At 37.3% G+C, this 22,589-nt stretch overlaps 1 protein-coding gene across 2 annotated transcripts in view; it reads left to right on the top strand.

Annotated features, from left to right (window-relative positions):
• LOC149804165 (hepatocyte growth factor receptor-like) overlaps positions 1–22,589 on the top strand; it is a 209,025-nt gene that overhangs the window by 71,361 nt on the left and 115,075 nt on the right. For both annotated transcript variants that reach the window (XM_089954144.1, XM_089954143.1), the window contains exons 4-5: positions 8,867–8,995; positions 13,477–13,568. In XM_089954144.1, the coding sequence (XP_089810270.1) occupies positions 8,867–8,995; positions 13,477–13,568 (221 nt within the window). The remainder of the gene's footprint in view (positions 1–8,866; positions 8,996–13,476; positions 13,569–22,589) is intronic.

Here is a 22,589-nt window from a genome sequence, read left to right as displayed (position 1 = left end):
ATCGCGTCCAGTGATCAAACTTAGTTTATCTCGCAGTGTCTTGAGTCAGAAGAATATCTCACCTGCGGATAATTATCATAGACACTACAGACACCATCAATGATGTCCTCGATGACAGTGATATAGTAAGAGAAAACTTAGCTGGTTATAATCAAAGTGAAAGAGAAGAAAAAAAACGCGAATGTGATCTCGATGTTAAATTTGTCATAGCGCTAAAACAGCAGCAGGGTCATCATTGTGCGTGCTGTAATTGTATAATGTTGTGGCGATATTCAAATAATAAGCCAAGACAATTTACCATGGATAGAAAATTCTTGGTCATACATTCAAAAATATGTTGCTGCCTGTCTTGAATGTAATCGGCGTCGAGGTGCTAGTTAATTGATCACGGTGATAATTGTGTGTCTTCAGGAATTACTTAGAATTGTTCATGTGTAAATACACGTTGTGGAGCAGTTCAATCTAGCTGTAGATTGCACGTCTACCTTCGGATCTTATCACGCTGGAAATTTTGTTTCGTTATACTCCAGATAGGATTAGTTGCTCTTTTTTACCACCTTCATGTTCACCGGGTTCATATAAATATCTTACAGTCGCATTACCTAATACTGGTTGTTTTGAAAGATCACCTCGTTGTTTTGGTATATATTTTTTGTGTGATTGTGCTAATAGGTTTCATGGCAGTTGTTTGAGTAATTTCATTATTTAATGCAGCTATCACACTTGATAATTTGAACCCATTCGCGAGATCTTGTATCTTGAATTATTTCCTTTGCAAATTGATATCCAAATAGCCTCTCAGCAAGTATTCGATTAAGTCGTTCAACAATTGCTTGATCGCGATGAATTGCAGTGTGTCCTCGTCGTATTTTGACGTTATGTCGCTTCATCAACGATGATACTACACCCTGAAATTCTTTGCCAGGATCAACTTGATGCAGCTGTGGACTTCGTAGACTACCACGTCGATCAATTCGTTCAAACGCAAAAGCTACTTCAGTTGCTGTCTTTGTTGCTAGTGGCGTATTTGTAATTTTATCATGTGGTAAACAAATATCAGCCAGATGAACTTCAAAATGTTTGTACTGAATTATTTGAGGTGGTGGTACATTTGGCATATTGCCTGTCGTGCTAAACATTTTTCAGCAGTAGAACATTCGACACCTGCTGCTTCGGCTAGTTTACGAATTGCTGTTCTACCTTTCCAATATCCTCTTGGGCTATAAAAAATCGATTCCATTATGTTAATAATCGGTTGATTAATTACCAGCTCCTAATACAAGCTTTCGTTTCATCGCAGATCTCAACAATCAATTACCTAATGATTCTTTAAAAGATTAATTTTTTATGGAATTTAACGCATACATTAATTTTACATCTGCAATATGTCTCTCTTGTAGGTTTTTCCTTTTTTTAAGATTCATCATAAGCGTGACAAGCTTTATCAATAGCGTTTACTGGATACTTGGTTGATCTTTGCTGTCAAGTCAGATATCAAGTCGAGTACCAGGACCCCAATAGTTATAACCGGGAAGGTGTTTTTCTCCTGGGTATTTAGCCCATGGTGTTCCTGGTAATTTTGCTAACTGAGTGGCAACATAACCTCCTCTTTGTTTCATATTGTTTGGATTATAAATAAATTACAATTGTTTTGTACCACATGGTTCACACTTACCTGTAACTGCTTATCTGTTATTTCTTTGTTGTATTTAGTCCACCTGTGGGTGTACGCGTACTGCAATTCACACAAAATAAATCCATATTATTTATTATATTTCTACATCATGGATGTAATTGATTTTTTGGAAACAAAAAAGCGAGAACCGGTCAAGCATCATCCAGCATTACCAAATTATATCTGAATGATAATACTTGGGCAAGTGATAAAGCGAAACTGTTAGTTAATTTAATAACGAGATGGCTCAAGTGGGATACATTGTATTTAATACCTCCGTCAGTTGATGATCAACGATATTGCAATGTACTTAAAGAATTTAATGAAAACACAAAAAATGGTTGGATAAAAATGGTGATGATGGTATTGAATTTATTACTAATATTAATTAATCGCCATGTGCAGATGATATTGATGGATTTATTAATAATTAAATTGTATACGACGATGTAATGCTGGATAAGCAATCAAATCATGTTAGAATATTTTCACGGTAGACCTAAAACACAAATGTAATTTATGTTACCCAGCGGTATACACAAATATCAAAAGTGATTAGAGATAACTGTAATATTCTTGCGGTGTTTAACAGAGTTGATACTCATAATTTTAGACATATTCATTAGACTTGGTGCAGCGGAGGTACGGACATAATTAAGTTTAGAAATTTATTTAGTCAGACTCAGTTATCCCCGCAATGATTTATAACAATAATACCGAGTCGGTCTTGATACAATATTTGGATGAGAGAGAGCAGCAGAGAGGGTGTGACCACGATGATGTGTGAACGTAGTAAAACTTACCATATATTTTTCGAAAACCGCGACGAGAAAAAAAGTAAGAGGAAGTTAACCCCAGGGAGACTCTCCAAAAGTTGGAAGCCTTGGTTTCACGTTATCAGCGTTTTTGTTTTCTTCGTCTTTTGTATAAGCCTTAGTTTACCAAAATAACTCGTAGAAAATGATATGGGTTCACCCTCTCTGCTGCAAGCGATCTCCCCAGATGAGAGAAAAGTATTGATAACATTGGTTATTGAAAGTAATATCGAATCTAAGCATTCATGCAGCAGTAATGTTGCAATTATATCTAGTTCGCATGATTTTGTGATGCTTTTAATCATAATTGTATGTACCAAATCAATTGAAACAGATCCAAATACTGTTAAAGGTTCCCGTTGATTTTATGTATCACGACTGTGTCGTGCCGACAAGCCAGTTAAAGCTGTGTTGTCAAGCTAACGACAGCTGTACTTTGTCACGTAAGAAATTTGCAAACAGCTTCAGAAGGTTTCAATCTGTGCAATGTAATAATAAACTTTCGAAACTAGACGTATCCAAAGGACGTAATTGTCACGCCAATTATTTGTATGTTAACAGTTATTTATTATTTTATAAGAAAAAGATGCATATTAATTGTAAGTAAGGATAAGGTACTAAGGTTACTGTTACACAAACTACTTAACAAAGCCCCAAAGTCCAACCATGCTATTCTTGCCCAATGAAAGATGCTTCCTAAACTCAGTATCCCTTTTCACCTGCACAACACTCTGTGCATGTAATACTCTCCACCAGGATGAAAATTCTCCCATTATCAACGCTGCGCACACCCTCCCATCAGTACTTAAAAATGCATTGTTCACAGTATATTAATATATAGTATTACATACACTTTTTAGGGTTGTGTATACAGCATATTCATGTGCATACTGGCACGTTAATTGACTTTATTGTTGAATTCGAATTGTGTGATTGGACCAACCTGGCTCTATCATACTGCATACAGCATTTATAAGGGATTGGTTTAAATTACTTGAATTGAGTTAGAAGGAATGACATGGTATTACGTTATTTACAAGACAAGTCGTTTAAAATGCTTACATATTTACTAAATCTATAAAACAAAATGAATGAGTGAATGTCGTGAAGCGACATATAAGATTTTTCTCCGTTCGTAGGATATATATTGAGAAAGATGTCCAACCACTGAGAAAGTATATATTGAGTAAGATGTGTGACCATTGAGAAAGTACATATTGAATACGATGTCCGACCAAAGAGAAAGTACATATATTGAATATGAGGTCCGACCATTGGGAAAGTGCATATTGAATATGATGTCCAACCAAAGAGAAAGTACATATTAAATATAACGTCCGACCGTTGAGAAAGTACATATATTGAACATGATGTCCGACCATAGAGAAAGTAAATATTGAATATGATGTCCGATCATTGAGAAAGTACATATATTGAATATGATGTCCGATAATTGAAAAAGTACATATATTGAATATGATATCCGATAATTGAGAAATTACATACTGAATATGATATCCGACCATTGAAAAAGAAAATACATTGAATATGATGTCTGACCATTGAGGAAGTACATATATTGAATATAATGTGCGATAATTAAGAAAGTAAATACTGAATATGATGTCCGACCATTGAGAAAGAACATACTGAATATGATATCCGAGCAAAGAGAAAGTACATATATTGAATATGATGTCAGACCATTGAGAAATCACGTATATTGAATATGATGTCCGACTATTGAGAAAGTTCATATATTGAATATTGTGTCCGATAATTGAGAAAGTACATATTGAATATGATGTCCTACCAAAGAGAAAATACATATACTGCATATGATGTCGGACAATTGAGAAAGTACATATATTGAATATGATGTCCGACAATTGAGAAAGTATATATTGAATATGATGTCCGACCATTGAGAAAGGACATATATTGCATATGATGTCCGACCATTGAGAAAGTACATATTGAATATGATGTCCGACCATTGAGGAAGTAAATAATGAATATGATGTCGGACAATTGAGAAAGTACATATTAAATATGATGTCCGACCATTGGCAAAGAACATTTATTGAACATGATGTCCGACCATTGAGAAAGTACATATATTGATTATGACGTACGACCAATGAGAAAGTACATACTGAATATGATGTCCTACCATTGCAAAAGTAGATATTGAATATGATGTCCGGCCATTGAGAAAGATCATATATTGACGATGATGTCTGACCATTGAGAAAGTACATATATTGAAAATGATGTCCAACCATTGAGAAAGTACCTATTGAATATGATGTCAAACCAAAGAGAAAGTACATTTTGAGTAAGCTGTTCAGCCGTTGAGAAAGTTCGTATTGTAGAAGGTGTCCGAGGAATGACAACTATTTAATGAAAGTTATTTCAACATAAATTGATCCAAAGAAGTAATGATTAATGATTTCTCCTAAATAAAAAATGTGCGTCTTCGTCATATATGTTATTGTCATTATTATATTGTAGATTGTTTCAAACATATGTCCTAGTTTAGTTTATATTCTCAGTCTGTATGTTTTATCAGTCTGCTTATCATAATTTACAATGTTTCTGGTGTTATGTATATCTCTATTGGGCGTTTTACGTTTGGATGCATGACTGTAGATTCTATTTTTGGATAGATATAAGTAAGTTGTTGACATGATTTAAAATTATTAAAGTCAACCTATATAATGTATTTGTTTACAGTTTTTATAAATTTCCATCGGATGATTAAGTCAGGTGGGTTGAGTTGTGACATAGGTCAGGCGGGTTGTGTTGCAGCATAAATGGCTTAAAAGGTATTGCGACATAGAGTATAGTAGCGTCGTGATAATGCGCATAAGGAGAAAGAAGAAAATATTTAATTCTTTTCTAATTCCATATTCATATTATTATTCCTGTATTATATCAGTTTGCATAGCATTGTTATTAATGTTTTACGGCGTGACGTCAGTGTCACTGGCATGTTTATTAAATGTTAGTACACAGTAAAGTTATAACATGCTCTACTATTTGTCAGACGTGACACTATCATGTTATAAAAATGTGATTACACATCGTGTTATTAGTACTTTGCTATACAATGATATATGTGATGATATTACACGCTCCTGAATTATGTACAGCTCATCATAGTTATGTTGAGCTTTTTTAAAATATGAAATTGTATGTAATAAATTTGCACAGGAAAATGTGCTACCCATTTTTGGTTTTACACGATGTAACAGAAATAAACAATACCACAAGATGCTGAAAAATTCAACAAGCAATTAATTGCCATAGAATAAAAGTAAATATTTAAAAGGAGCATACAGACATGTGAAATAAAAACCAAATAATCCTAAAAGTTAATCAGAAGTTCAAAATTATGGAGTGTTATAAATTAATTCCAATAGTGAGTCTGATGATATACCAATATTCTCGAATGAGCTGGTGTACCTATAGTCTTGAATGGGTTGATGTACCAATAGTCTAAACGAGCAGGAATCACATAATCCAGAATGTATTTTAATGAGTCCATAATAATCACAATGTGGTGCTTAAGTCCGAAACGTCAATGAGCACTTTGTAATTCCAATCAATAATTGAAAAAATGATTTCCCCAAATTATATTTGAACACAACAGTAAATGATTCGACAGATTGAATTAAAGATAGGACTGAATACATTTGTTTACCGCAACCTTATATTAAAATTCTAAGACACAATAAAATGACCAGGATATGGGTCACAAGTTAACTTTCAGAAAATATATGTTTTAAAAATAAGCCTACACTTTGAACACATATATCACTAAATAACGTATTTAAACTTATAAACATGACAAAAAATCAGGTAGAATGACACTTTAAATTCAATTATGGACAAAGGTCATTCACACAAAATAAAGTCAGTGTACATAACACATCAACCAAGACTAGTATTACACAAAAACATTCCAGACATTACAGGCATACATTGACTCTGGGTTGATACTTCTTTCGATGACAAATTACCGTATTATCTGCAGCTTTGAGAGATTGCAGCAAGAAAGGAAGATTGTATACCAGTTTCCTGCGATATAATCATTCAAAAATATAGCGTTCATTGTTAAAGCAATGTGTCCACCAATCTCAAGACATGCAGAACACTGGTGTCACGGAATTGTATAAATCTATCGTTTTAGTAAATACATGTACTCGGGTTTCGTTTTTTATGTAGAGCGTTACCCGAGGGTGATTTATGTAAATCGCATCTTATTTTGAAATGGGGAGTTCGGTTCATCCTATGCTGCGCAATCCATGTGCTGACGACAGGAAAGCCAATATTCCCCAAGCAAACAGACGAGGTAGGGCTACATAGTCGGTATATAAATTACCTCACGGTAGAGAAATATATCACATTACGAGAAGTCTTGTCAGTGAGCATTCTACTTTAACGACTAGCTATCTCCTGTTGAAGAGGTACATGAATTACATATTAGTTTCCTATTTGTTTTATAGGATATAATTATTGTACTACCACGTTTATTTTGTTTTGGTACCTCTGACTTGTTTCATATAGTGTAATGTTATTGTCTCTTTCCTAATTTACTTGCATGTGATTTGACATAAAGATTTATATTCGCAATAACGTTGCTTTTATTAAGAGACGTTCAGTACTATAAGAGTCTTATTAGACACAGGTTCACTTCTACACATGCTTTTCGCTTTGTATAGTTGACCCGATAATAGTATTTGTATAAGATAATTAACTCACGTTTACAGTCCATAATGTCATTATGTTTTGTTACACATGACCGTGTCATTTATCGTACATGGATTTTGGATATATTTTCTGCTGATTGATTGACTGACCAGTGATTGATTGATGGTTGATTGACTGGTAGCCAAATGTTGTAATAGAAGAGTGACTGAGTGATACGCTGTATTTCCATATATGCACCGGATTGTATGTGTCCTATAGCCATGGGCTAATTCGGGTAATGTTATACCCAGTGTGCTGTTGACGGAGAGGACTTTGGCCGGAAAAAGTTTCTGGACTAACGTATTTGCAGAGAACAAAAGATTGAACGCATCGTTAGGCAGACTAATAGAGGCGGACCATTGGTGATGACTCCTCAACCTCCCGACATAGCGTTGTGGCTGAGAAGTTATTTCGTATTTACTATTTGAGTAAAGCATATATTTCATTGAACCAGACCATTTATTATTGCATCTGCGTAAATCATTTGATTTTATTTGTATGAAGTCAATTTGAATCGTATAACATTGTATTAAAGTTATTTACTTACATTGTATTCAATTATCAGGTTCGAGCATATTATCCAACATGTGGATCTTGTATGCACACAAATGGAATATAATCATTTTCATTGAATCATTCATAAATAAACACTGTATTTTTGTTACCATCATTGGTGTTCTTTGTTATTATCCGACACCAACCCTTGTTAAAACTGCATTACTTAGAAGAAAAAAAAAAATAAAATGAATAGGAGAACTTAACACTTTCCAAGAATACCACGTTGCTTTTTAAGAGAACTGCAGCTTTTGAAGCCATGCAGTTACATGTCCCAGTCTTTATAATCAGCTAATCACTTGCAGTCATGTATACTTAATTTGTGTCGTGTGCTTTACATCTGTCCGTAATTAATAATAAGTTTTACCCTACCTTACATCTGTCATTTTTAAAAAATATGTTTACTTTAATTCGAGTTCTAGGCCCAACGGTGTTTATGACCTGGATTAAGAATGTGTGGGTTTATCCACAAAATCGACTGCTTTCTAGGTCAATTGAAAGTCATATTTAAGGGAGACTAGGTAAACCAATATTCTTTGAAGTTTTAATGTGTCATTGGAAATCTATCAGCAGAGGTTATAGTTTGCTCAGATATAATTTCAGATTGATTATTAATTATAGTATTCATTGGAATTGCAATGTGCTCATTGCCTTTCTGGACTAAACAACTAATTTGGAATTATATCGTATTCATTCAAAGACATTTCGGATTTTATCAGTGATACTTCAAGACATTCAAGACTACTGAAATTCATTTCGAATATTTCATTTTTTCGATTTGAGATATAAATGTTAGGATTAGTTGGAATTTGATTCACAATAAAGTAAGTTCGCTTCAGATTTCCACTTTGTAACTTAACATAGTTATTTGTTTGTTGCGTTTTCTATACTTGGTCTTGCTTCTTTTTGGTACAGAGTTTAAGAACATAATGTAGCAATTTAGAAAGATGCATATAAGGATAGATAAATATATAAATAGATAGATAGATTTACATTAACATCATAATTATGATTTCGCACCAGTCCATGTAATCGACTATATCAATGAACTTCTTTTCTTTTTCAGGTTTTGATCAGCTCTAAAACGAAAGCAACTGTGGATAAAGAGATTATTGTAGAAGACGGAAAGAAGATTTATGCCGACATGATATTTGATTCAAACGATAAGCACCTGTATGCACATACGGATACAAAGGTGAATATTAGTTTTGTATGATGCGTTGGGTTGATGCTGAGAATATATTTATAGTTGGTGGTCAATAAGTACTAAGGTGGATTTCTATACTTATCTTGTATTAGCATTTGTAATTTGGCATACATTGCCACATGAGCTTGACTGGAGTCTAAGTTAAGGACACCAAATATTTGCACCTGCGACAAGTATTATATTTCGCAGTGCAGTACAATGTAATGAACGCTTAGGACGCTACGTGATTATATAAATATATTATATTTTGCAGTGCAGTAGAATGTAATCTGTGCAATGCAGGCTGTGTAAGAAATGGTAATTTTCACAGTCCCATATTTCCACATTAACGTTAATGACATTAGTATTAATTTTGATACCAAGATATAATTCGAGGGACTTTTAATCCATTGTTGTCAGCGTATCCAGTTAAAAGGTACATTATGAATCCATTCTTGATGATAGTTCTTTACAAAGTTTACTGTAGCAAGATAATTCTATGTCAATATTGGGGTGGGTTCATTACTTAATAGTCCAGTCCTTTATAAAGACTATAAATACATGTTTCCATTAGTTGCACTATAAAACGTGTTGCTACCTCCATTCAGAATGAAACATGAATAACCTTTCTTACATATACTTACTCCTGTGCTTCCAAATAGTTCTAGCGATGCAATATTATTAAACTGAAATAAACTGGAAATTATAAAAGTTATATTTGACACATTTACAAATATATACGTGCGGAATTCACTGACAGGAAAACATAAATCAGATACAACTGGCGTTTTGCAGCATTTCAGGATAATATTTTGATAGAATTTTGTTTGTTTATTGTATAACATTTATATGAAACCTTCATTCGACAGTTATTGATGAAACTGGTTGGAGAGACGACAAGCATAAATTTACATCTAAATAATTCTGAGGTAAGAAGAAGCACAATGGTTTACTTACTTGTATGGCAATATCGTTCAATAAAGATGCTGATCATTCTGATGATTAATGTCGTATAATATAAATGCTGGACAGTTTGATGACTAATGTGAATGGTGATATCGTATAATACCGATGCTGGACAATCTGATGACTAATGTGTAAGGCAATATCGTATAATAAAGATGCTGGATAGCTTGATGACTAATGTGTAAGGCAATATCGTATAATAAAGATGCTGGATTGCTTGATGACTAATGTGTAAGACAATATCGTACAATAAAGAATCTGGACAGTCTGATGACTAATGTGTAAAGCAATATCGTATAATAAAGATGCTGGATTGCTTGATGACTAATGTGTAAGGCAATATCGTATAATAAATTTGCTGGACAGTTTGATGACTGATGTGTAAGGCAATATCGTACACTAAAGATGCTGGACAGTCTGATGACTAATGTGTAAGGCAATATCGTACAATAAAGATGCTGGACAGTCTGATGACTAATGTGTAAGGCAATATCGTATAATAAAGATGCTGGATTGCTTGATGACTAATGTGTAAGGCAATATCGTATAATAAATTTGCTGGACAGTTTGATGACTGATGTGTAAGACAATATCGTACACTAAAGATGCTGGACAGTCTGATGACTAATGTGCAAGGCAATATCGTATAATAAAGATGCTGGATAGCTTGATGACTAATGTGTAAGGCAATATCGTATAATAAAGATGCTGGATTGCTTGATGACTAATGTGTAAGGCAATATCGTACAATAAAGATGCTGGACAGTCTGATGACTAATGTGTAAGGCAATATCGTATAATAAAGATGCTGGATTGCTTGATGACTAATGTGTAAGGCAATATCGTATAATACATATGCTGGACAGTTTGATGACTGATGTTGAAGGCAATATCGTATAATATATATGCTGGACAGTTTGATGACTGATGTGTAAGGCAATATCGTACACTAAAGATGCTGGACAGTCTGATGACTAATGTGCAAGGCAATATCGTATAATAAAGATGCTGGATAGCTTGATGACTAATGTGTAAGGCAATATCGTACAATAAAGATGCTGGACAGTCTGATGACTAATGTGTAAGGCAATATCGTATAATAAAGATGCTGGATTGCTTGATGACTAATGTGTAAGGCAATATCGTATAATACATATGCTGGACAGTTTGATAACTGATGTTGAAGGCAATATCGTATAATAAAGATGCTGGACAGTTTGATGACTGATGGGTAAGGCAATATCGTATAATAAAGTTGCTAGATTGCTTGATGACTAATGTGTAAGGCAATATCATATAATAAAGATGCTGGAAATATAACAGTTTGATGGTTTATCGCAGCAGGTCATCTTCATAGTAGAATAAAATACATAATGCTTGCTTCATAAACATTTCACTCAAAACATAAAATGATTATATTAAGAATAGGGTGGACATATGTACAGACCGGAATTACAAATGCATTAATGATGTATAAAGTATATCACGAATTATGGTACTGAGACAATAAAAACCTGTGACATGACCGTTTTACATAAATCAAACTGATTATATAAGTGTGATCGGATTATTTACTTTTGTCAATTTCAGATATATAGTTGGCATTCAAGCTGGTTATAATAGTGTTTTCATATTATTTGCTTGTGTATAGTACATATGCAACTGTGACAGTGAAAACCCGCCATTAATTATGTTTCATTTTGGAGTGTTCACTTCATGTTACTACCTTTACCTGCCTTAAATACTACAGGTATCTCTGCAGTTCATTGGTTAGCAGTAGTTCACATTTTTAAGTGTAGCTCTTTAGCTATTGCACGCACACAATTAATGACACTTTTGTAACACTATAGATAGTTATACCTTGATTGCATAGTAGTGTTGCACCTTGATTGGTATATGCATCTCCAAAGCTAGTTGCACTGGTACAGTTCGGTAGTCAGTTGCACCATATTCACTATATTTTCCTTAGTCCATTTGTATCTTGCATTTTCGCTGTTTTTTTTTACAGGTTTGCATATTATATGCTTCTAATTTGTTGATTGTGTTCCACAGAGTTGCTCCCAACATTTGCCAGATTTGCAAATAAGATGTATTTATAATGTATATATCTGAAGAAATATAAAGTTTAGCTTTCATTTTCTTTGCATTGTGCTTTGTCCAAACTAATACAAATGGTAAATAATTGTATCATCATTGTCATCGTCAATCCTTTAACCAAAGAGGTCGTTGGGGCACCATTAATGACAACCAGTTCTCTTCATCTTCCCCTGCTCTCTACTGCCCTTTGGGAATCCTCAAATTCCTTGACTGTCCACTCCTAAATGATGTATTCCCACCGCTTTTCTCTGTCTGCCTCTTCTTCTGCACGCAAGCACAGTTCCTTGCAAGGTTGTTTTTTGCCTGTCCAGATGATCATGAGACATGACGGTACCACTTCAATTTGCGTTTTTGTACTGTGGTCCAGTGGTCTTAATATGGTCCGATGGCTCGTTGGATCCTTTTTGGGGCCTCTTTGTTGTTTACATGGTCAATGTATGATATACCTAAAAAAATCTTACGGTAACATCTCATTTCGATGGTTTGAATCATTCTTGGTAGATATGATGTGAGCGTCCATGTTTCATAAGCTTGCATAAATGGAAATAACAATCCATCAGCCTAGCTTTGGAACCAAGAGCAATCTTATTATCTTTCCATATTGGTCTCAACCTTGTTATTGCTGCTGTTGTCTGGGCAATGCTGCAAAGTAGTTCTGATTTGGAGCCCTCATCTGTGATAGTGGATCCCAAGTACTTGAAGCTTGTGATTTTTTCCAGCTTCTGTCCACTGACCTTTATTTCGGTATTGATGCCATTGACGTTATTTGTAGTGAGTGTGGTTATTTCGGTGCTTATCTCTAGCCCGCATGCTGTGGAGGTTGTGTTGAGGCTCTCAACCAAGTCAGTCTAATAATAATTGGAGATCTTCAAATTTGCGTGTAATCAATCAGTTCATTGTCTTCTAGTGTTATAGTGACAAATAATTATAGCAAATAGTTTTGGTCATCCAATGTTGTAAGGGTGTGGTAGCCTTATATTGACAAATGTAATGCATACTATTACTAATAGAAACTGAAATGGGATCCAGCACTAAATCCGCCTTATAAAATCGGCATTTTTGTTGTTCACTTGAATCACAAGTAAAATAAAGACCCTGTTATGCTGGTGCGTGCTTCGATCTCAGATCATACTCGAAATTGCTCAGAATGGCCCCAATAATTTGACAAGAATTTCTATGCCTACTTCTATTGTTCTTTATTATCCACAGTTGATTGGTTATTATCAACATTATTTTAGCGTTTACTTATCAATATATTACCACTATAAATTATCTTTTGTTTTTATTACAGAAGAATTGTGTGGGGTTTGCTCTGCGATACTCTGTATGGATTAAGCAATAAAAATATTTTGTGTCAAATGTATTACATCTACCTATCAAACAGGTAAAAATAAAGTTTGTTTACATTTTTCTCATTTTTCTTACAGATTTTCAAAATAAATGTGGAAGCATGCCAAAAGTATAAAACATGTGAGTCTTGTCTATCTGATCCTGCCTGTTCGTGGGACGGTTCTTTTGGGTGAGTATTGTAAATATGTTCAAATTTAGATGTGATTTTAGATCCAATGGTCATCGACTACAAGATCATGTGGGTGGCCTCTGTCAGTTATCCTGATCTTACCGTTCGTCTGTTAGCACAGGTTGTTATTGATCCTCCGTCTAAACTACTTGGAGAATTACCGTAAATATTTGCACGCACATTCATCCCGAGGTCTGGGTGGTCTCCAAGGAAAAGACGAATGAGAGTTTCAGTTTGTTCTAATTCGTGTCTTCTTTGTAGTTCTCTCAGAGTTTGATTTCATAATTAGCAGTTTTATATATCTATCATCGATTGTAATGTAGGGATAATTTAATTACGATATTGTTAGATTAAGTCAAATTTAAATACAACAACCATTCAGAGAATCAAACATAAACACTCATTTGAAGAGGTTATTCCACAAGTCTATTCTAAAGTTTAACTGCCCAGTCTTTATAAGGGATGTGATTTTCGACCGAATCAAGCTAATCCTGAGCGGCGTTTACTACAGCCCACGCAAGACAAGGACACCAACAGCAGGCTGCTGCAGACTGAGACGTTTTATGTATATCTCGGCATGACTGAATATGATAGCCTCTACGACATGGATAAATGTACCCGGAATCTCACAATCTAGTTCACGGCCAACAGGAATATTGTAGACAAGTTTAAAGTTCGATGCTCCGGCTAGCCAACTGATTAATATGTTGACCTCTGCTCCAAGATGTAAAGCATTCTCAAGACTGACAGCTTGGAGATTCACAAGGCTACAAGCATTTCGTGGATGTTAGTAAAAGCCGACCTCTGTCACTCCCTCCACCATGCGTGACCCCAAAATATTAAAGAGCTTCTGCAGACTATCACTTCAGTACATAGTAAAAGACTCGTGATGTTTCTTTCTTCCCCAAAACAAATCTAGCCTATCTCATATGGCCACTAAGAAACGGATTGCAAAAGACGGCATCAGGAAATGGCTTATAATCATTATCTGAACAAGCTCATTCACTTTGTCAAACTGTGCAATCGATAAGAATACCCGATAGGAATCCTCACAGCTTGGTGTCCATTCTACAATCAACGGGTACATAGCCTGACACTAATTCATACTCAATCATGGCTTCATCAAAAATAGATAAGCATTTACAGTAAGATGACGACCAAGCAACCGCATAATGAGGTACTGCATTTATCTTGACTTGTGTGGTCTTTCGAGGCCACGTTCATTAAAGATATCTGATACAAGGTGTAGTTTACATCACTGAATACGATGGCGTTAAGACTTGCATCGTGAACCACTATTGCAACCCTATTCCTGATGATATTAGCAGGATCAATTCCTTGCTTAATTAATATGACTTGTGTCCAAAGGTTGGCTGTTTTGATGGCAACTGCCTTCGCTGCGTCCCCAAAATTGAGACTATCGAGGTTGGCAGGTTTCATTCTGAACAAGCGTTTGTCTAACCTCAAGTAATACGGAAGTGAGGTGTTTGCCTCACTCGACACCTTATGGGTCCCCTGACACCAGTTCTAGTCTCTAACCTCCATGACAAGCTGTACTCCTCGCGACCCATATATATTTGGTTACTTCTGTGTCGAGGGGCCGCATGTGTGACGCAAGTGTGTCAGTCGTCCGGGTTGGATAATTTCACAGCTGTCCGGCTGCCTACAGGGTATCGAATAAGGTCAATCAGCACTTCCATACTAATTTAGTCTGCAGTGATTGTTGAAAGGAAAACACCTCAGAGAGAGAGAGAGAGAGAGAGAGAGGGATATATATATATATTTATATATTTATATATTAGATTTATTTATACTCTGTCTTTGTTAGCACTTATATCATATACTATGTTCAGACGAGAGGTCTGCCAATAGCGACACACATATGATTTTTAAAAATCACTTGAGCTATTTTGATAACAAAGATAATGCGGTGTTGACAACTTAGTCAGGTGGTACGTCTGATAATTTGGAAAGTGTCTCTCTCACGTTCCATCTAAGTGCATGCGTACCTTTGGTGAGCACACCCGGTTCTCTTCACGTTCTTCAACGTTTTTGACTTTCTATATTGTCTCTGACAAAACCGCAATCGCTTGGGCAGTTGATTTATTGGTTTTGAGATGTCCTTGGTGCGTTACCCTATTTTACAAACTGGGCCAGGGGATATCTCTGTTCCCGTGAAAGCAGCCATTTATTCTATGGATACTCTTTTGGGCTTTTTATTTTCCTAATCAGGTGTAGTAATGTATTGTGTTTAGTCAGTGGCGGAAATGTTTGTTCAAACCTCAATTTGAGTTCTCCTCGTGCACTATGTTGCAACCTTAACCTATACTTGACATTCTCTCGGCTTTCGATTACTTTTTGAATTAGTTCGAGCCATGCACGAGCGGCATCAGGACGTTGTCTTTTGTTAGATTCTATAGTTTAGCTGTCATATAACTTTTTATATTATAGGATTGTTTGCTAAATTGACGCATCCGTGTTAGACGCGTCGACGTGAGGCACGTTCGTGTCCAGATCAGCACAATCCTTGCGTAGTTCATGTCAAATCAGCCGAGAAATTGAAACCGGGTTTGAAGTAATCTGTTCTACATGTCACGAAATTCATCCCACATGTGGTCAGCATGCACATCAAGTCCAACTAATGTTTCCAAGACCATGCGCGTCAATACCACCTAATATTATCAGCATGTTAAATTTGTCACGGATTGCTTTGGGCACATGGGAGTGTCCTTGCGTTAAATATGTCACGTTCATTTGTTTGTGCCCCGCTCGTGAAAATATTTGTGTGGTAGTGACTTGATTGTCGAGCATTACATCGTCGTACACTACCATTTCTTGTTGGCGTCCAAGTCGTCAACATTAACGGCTTCATTAATGGTGGAAAAGAAATCGATGGAAGCGTCGTTGCCGATTTTTACCGCTTTTTATCATCTTTGAGTACATTATAATACGGTGGATCGTTGGCTGACTGTGCAAATAGGTACAACCGATCTCGAGTTTGAAAACACGGTTCCAGGTTTAGACGCTGATTGTGCGGATAAACCAATGACGTTGAATAGAGGCTATCGTTATAATATGATCATGTCTTCATATTGTGTTAGATGTTGGACAAAGTCACCTAACATAAATCCAACTCGAATCGAATTACGTAATGAACGAGCAGAGGTTACGGAGACTTGTACTCGATGTGGAGCAAAGAACTTCAGGTTTGGAGGGTCCAGTTTTAAAAGTCCCTGGAGGTGATAACACGGCTGCGTTAACAAAGTTGCGGCAACACCGTGGAGTAAATATCCGCGCAAAAGTTATCTTCCTTGATACAATCATTATCGAGCTGGAACACGCCTGAATCTGTGATTTGATTCTACTAACCAGCCCAAGCCCGGCAAAACACATATCAATCGCGTTGATTCGGCGTGTTACCAACATGACTCTGCATGAAAATTATTCAGTGATATCCGTGGACGTCAACGTGAATCTCATTCACGACCTGAATTGATTAATCCAACATTAGGAGAACGGCTCATACGAAGGATCCTCATAGGACAGGAATAAAAGCCACAAGTGCATTAACATACGGTCGACAAAAGTGGGCTTGTTGAAAGTTATAATTTTGCCAGTATAAACAATGGCCACAAAGAGTCATACATTATCAAAAATATACTAAGTTGACGTGGGTACTGGAGATGAGAAGTGGCGATATTGTTCGAACGTGGTTGGCCGAACAATAGCCCTGCACATTTATTTATTTGTACCAAGAAAGATTTCATGGGAATGGTTCGATTTTCAAAACACATAAAGAGGTTCAACAAGCTGATTTTTTGTTTCTTCCACAAGCTCAACCCTGATCGACAAGGTAAGCTACACACGAACAAATACACGTTCACCATTGCTGATGTCGCGATCCGATACAAAGAAGCTAAGCCGTTTACTTTCAACGATTCTACCACATTCGCAGATGCACTCGAGCACATTAATGCACGAGGGCCACTCACGTGGTCACGATTGTTACAAATTGATCCTTGCAATAAGTTTGTTGGCCCTGTGGTTCCATTGTTAAACAAACTATATGTGCGAGTACGTGACTGCCACCTCAGTGTGATTCGTGATCAGCAATTGTCGAACGATTCAATTGCATACTTGAAGGACGGTTACTCGGTCATCGGTACGCACAATAATTGTTGATGAGGCCAGAGCGGTCTCAGAAATGGGCCCGACTTCCAATCATCATAGCAGCCTTAAACTATGAAGTCACACGCACGACGGGATTAAAAACCAGCTAATGCGAGTAAACACATATCAGTCACGGTTACCCAGAAAACCATTCACAGTCGGCACCGTCACAATCCCTCGGATGCAACATTGTTTGATATTTGTATGCGCCTGAAGAGTTGGAAGGTGGAAAACAAAGACGTGCCACTATCCCAGTTTGGTCCGTTGTGGTGTTCACCATTCTGGCTCGGAATGATACTCAACACAACCAACCAGTTATCGTTTGCGACCGGCAATAAGTGGGGCAGTACCTCCCAACCGTGCATTTGTGCGAGAGAAATTGTGGGCTTATGTATGCAGATACGGAGTTGCCCCCATGATTTGTACTGACTTTTGTTTGGGCCTCAGTCCCACATACTCTTTGATTAATTTGCCCGAGCTTTCGTCGTTCAATTTGGCAGCCAACGTCTGTTGGCGTTACTAAATGTACAATGTTAGTTAGGTTATTCGTTTGTATCAAATTCATGTCCGCATAAACATCGCTGGTAGTGATGAATGTCAGCAATGTGTTAGTGTCGGTGTACAAAATCTTTACCTTGGTAACATGGTTTGATCTTGTCACTGCAAAATTCGTACATGTGCAGCTTCGGAATGTCCATAGCGGACGATCACACTTAGCTTGGTTTAATCAGTTTGAGTTTTGATTTTTTTACTGTGAGGGAAAACCTGTCTACCCTCAACGAATTTTCAGGACTCAATTTGCGGGTCCGGAACGATCCTTTGAAATCTTTCCTGCTAGCTATTGTAACGAACACACTTACACCTTGTAGAAGATCCAACTTAAGATTCCTCAGGTAATGTACATACTTGTGTTTGATTCTGAGACTTGGGCCCAGTTTTGGTTCATTCGGTGTATTTGCGACAGGACAAATACAAAACTAATCATTGATACTGGGACAACCAAATATCGGGCAATATTGCAGTACAAATTAGTTGTATCGAGATACATGATGTAACTGTAGGGTCAACGGGATCATAACCAGACATTTTTGGATTGAGAGCTCGAGAGTATATATTATTCGCCATTGATATTCCGCTGATTAGACAGATGCTTGTCAATATCCTAAGGCAATTTCAGCTCGGTTTTGGTCTTGGACAACAGTGCATCCAAGCCCATCCCCGGTGACCAAAAGTAATGACCGGGATCTAGATTGTACACGTACACGGTGGTTTCACAAAATGCCCCAAACACAAGGAACATCACGTCAGTGCGCACTTAAGTGATCGGGATAGTCTCCGAATTCGGCTTTTAACATGTTAAAGGGATGACGATGATACAAGGCCTTCCAACTAGCACGATCTAAATTTTCAGTGATTATTTTGAAAGTGGAGGAAGACAACAGAGGTAGCCATTACGCAGGGAATGTCACGTATGGAAGGAAGACAGACAAGACAAGAGTTTTTTTTATACTTTTTCAGGGCACATTTTAAAACGCTAACACGAAAGACGAAAATACGATCAAAGTGTAATATAAACAAGTCGCTGTACAACAATTTTTGGGGCGAAGGTGTGGTGTCCACAGGATATTTTATAATACACTTAGAGTCTCTACACTTGATACAGTCACACAAGGGTCCTATTGTAATGGCCTTTCGTGGGTGTTCATGTCGATGACAGTCCTGTTCTGATGGGGGTTGTTTTCCATAGTGTTCGGTTCTTTTTCTGAGACTGTGGCTAATACTGGTTTAAAAGTTACTTTTCACAGAACATTTGGATTGTTCATCACCAATCTTGGGCATAGTTTGCCGCTTCTTTTGTCCAAACCTTGAAACCAAAACGTTTTCCAGTCACGGACGTTGGCCAGTAAGGGTGTAAGTCACAAGCTATTCACGCATCTTCGTACACATCTTCAGTGACTAAAAGTTGACGAATCTTTTATCCTTAGAGGCAGAGAAGTGTCAAGATGAAAGCGCAAGTATTTTGACAGAATGAGTCTCTCTTGGACATTGATAGGTACCACCCTCATGTTTGTGATGGTTGGAACTGTTCGTAAAGAGAAAACAAGGAATCGGCTGGTAAACGAGATCACAGAAAGGAACTGACTTGTCTGAATGGTGTCATTTACTTCCTTCCACGGAATCGGCTGTATCACGACCGATAAAAGGTCGCGGCATGGTAACCAACAATTTAGTCTCTTTTGGGGGGGGTGGTGCTTTTTGAACAGAAGCGGTTGTATTTCAATATCGTACCGACATTGTTTAGCCACTAACTCACACAACACACGCCGCACAGAAGTTTGCTCTTTAACCAAGATTTTATCGTGTAAATGATTCCTGTAATCCTCTAACTTTTCCGTCTGAATTCGATGTGCTATGATCACATTGTAAGTAGAATGAGTGGCATCACAAACTTCGGTCTTAGCGTACTGTAATATCAAGGCACATCATCTCACTCCACTTGAGAATCAACAAAATTGAATGGTGTATGTTTGTAAGAATTTATCTTTCGCGCTTGGTAATGGTAGTCACAATGAACTATCGGTCTTGGATCGTTTCCCTTTTCGATCTAGTCTTAATGAAGTCTCGAGCTTGTAAATCTTTCCGTTTTATCTCTAATTATGGAAGTTTTCCTTTGTCTTCATGGAAAAAGGCATTACCTTCTCTAAGGTATACACACAAATGTATCGCAGTGGGATGGGAGGAAAGATCATAGAAAGATAAGGACAGTGCGGAGACCATCGGGTATGTTCCATCATAGCTGAATATTTATAGATACACTGATGCATACGCAACGTCAGACCACAAGCGAAACATTGTACTTCGTATCCCAATTCAGTCTCAGGTCCAAAGTAGATGAATCCTGTTCTAGCTAAAACATTCGAAGTAGGTAAAATCCTTCCCTATCCGCGATCCATTTTTCGAACGTTTCCATTGGACTGGCACAATCACAATAGTCGGGCAAAATGACATGCAAATTGTATTGATTGAACTTGGTGTTCGCAGTGGGTCTCTCACTCGATTCTTGCTCTGTCCAAGGCATCCTTCTTGTTGGTGGCTATCATGTTGGAACCATTTTTTCTATCGGCATGTCCGTAAGGTAAAATGGAGTGGTTGGGAAGTCGCAGTCGCTTCTGCTACACGATTTGATATAGTTTTCGACTGACAATTGTCTGTGTGGCTAAACGTACATTCTTGTGAGGTTGGAAGGTGGTTACTTTAAAATGTTGATCCTCTCCAGACTGCAAGGCTTCTTTCAATACCACAAAGTTCACCAACTGATTGATGTGATAATTCAGAGTCAATCCTTTCACTTTACACTCGGTGTGCACTTCTCCTTGTGGGTTACGGTATTCTTAGCCGTAATTTAACTGACCGCCACTAGCAAAACTTCGAATCTTGTCGTCGGGGTGCTCGTCCGTCCAGGCTCCAAAATGTCTTCTTCTATTTCAAGGTGACGGTGACCGAGGCGATCAATGTAGACACAAGTGTCCGTGTCAAAAATATTGCACACGATCTTCTACCAGTTCTAAAACTTCGTACAATTTTAAACGAGCATGGGCTGGCACGTAAGCCGCAATATTGACATTTACAAATTCGTTGGCCTGTACAAAGTCTAGTGCTTCTTCGTAATTGAATAGGATCAAGTCTTCCCGAAGAATGTCCACGTGTTAAATATATTTTGTTTTGTCGTGAATGATCTTTAAGTAGCTGGAAGGTTCTGTCAAATACTCCCTCTTGGGTAAACACGGTCGTTGTGCTATTTTGCAACACAAGCTATTCAACATCACTTTGGCAAACGATCGTCGACCTTCATTTTTCTCCACGTGGTATTTAGTGATGCTCTCCTTTTCCAAGTATTTCTCTATGAATTTATCTTGGCCTTCAGGAGTGTGGCATCAGGAATGATAACCACTGGCTTCTTGTTTCATTTCCAAAACGGTATCAACATAGTCTGCAGAAATGCCTTTCTAAGTCTCGTCGCCCTTGTGGTATTGTTCTGACTTGGGAAAGTGCTAAATTTCGTTCACTTCTAACAATTGGTATCACAGGTCCAGAGCTTTAAACAATGACCCGCGTTCCCGTCAAGGCGAGTTCTTCCTGGTTCTGCTGACAAGATTGGTCTTGGTTGCACGTTTCGGCTCAAATGCGGCACAAAGGAAACATTACTTTTTCTTGGCAATGGTGAGGTCAAACGGGATGGTACAAGTCCGTTGGAGGCTGCGCTTTACATTTAATCAATGCTTCGTAGTGTCGAATGTTGACCAGGCGAAATGTGTGTGCCAAGCGTAAAAGTGACAATACTTGTATTTAATTTCTTCTCCTCTCTCCTCGTCGGTGTGGCGCAGCAAACAAGTGGCATTAGTCTGTCCTCCATACAAACTGTCCAGTGGGTTCAGAGGGTCCACCAGCTTGTAACTTTCCACGATGAGCTTAAATACGAGATCGGTTTTCAAACGGTGTTCGTACTCGTGTTCCCGCATTTCCACCACGTGGTATCCTTGCTGTTCTAACTTTAAGGGTTGCTTACAAGTGGCCTTGTACATGTTATCCGTGTTAAGATGCAAAAACTGATTTCTAGTGTTCCTTTGATGGTAGCTGATCGGACATCGGTGATATAAGCATCCGATAAACTCGTGCACGATCTTAGGGTTTTTTAAGTCCCATCCATCCACCTGTCCGGCGTTAGAATCTAGTTGTCTTCCTTGTCACACAAATAATGTAGCCAGCGCAGAGCCTTGACATAGTATTGACGTTTGACAAAAATGGACTTTTAAGAGGCGTATGATGGCCGGGGTCTTCTCAGTCATGGAT

The sequence above is a fragment of the Sinohyriopsis cumingii genome, chromosome 3, assembly GCF_028554795.1.
Source record: "Sinohyriopsis cumingii isolate HCF-2022 chromosome 3, ASM2855479v2, whole genome shotgun sequence".
In the NCBI taxonomy this organism is placed as follows: Eukaryota; Metazoa; Mollusca; class Bivalvia; order Unionida; family Unionidae; genus Sinohyriopsis; species Sinohyriopsis cumingii.
Note: the sequence above shows the minus strand (reverse complement) of the source record. Positions and strands in the feature narration are given on the sequence as shown.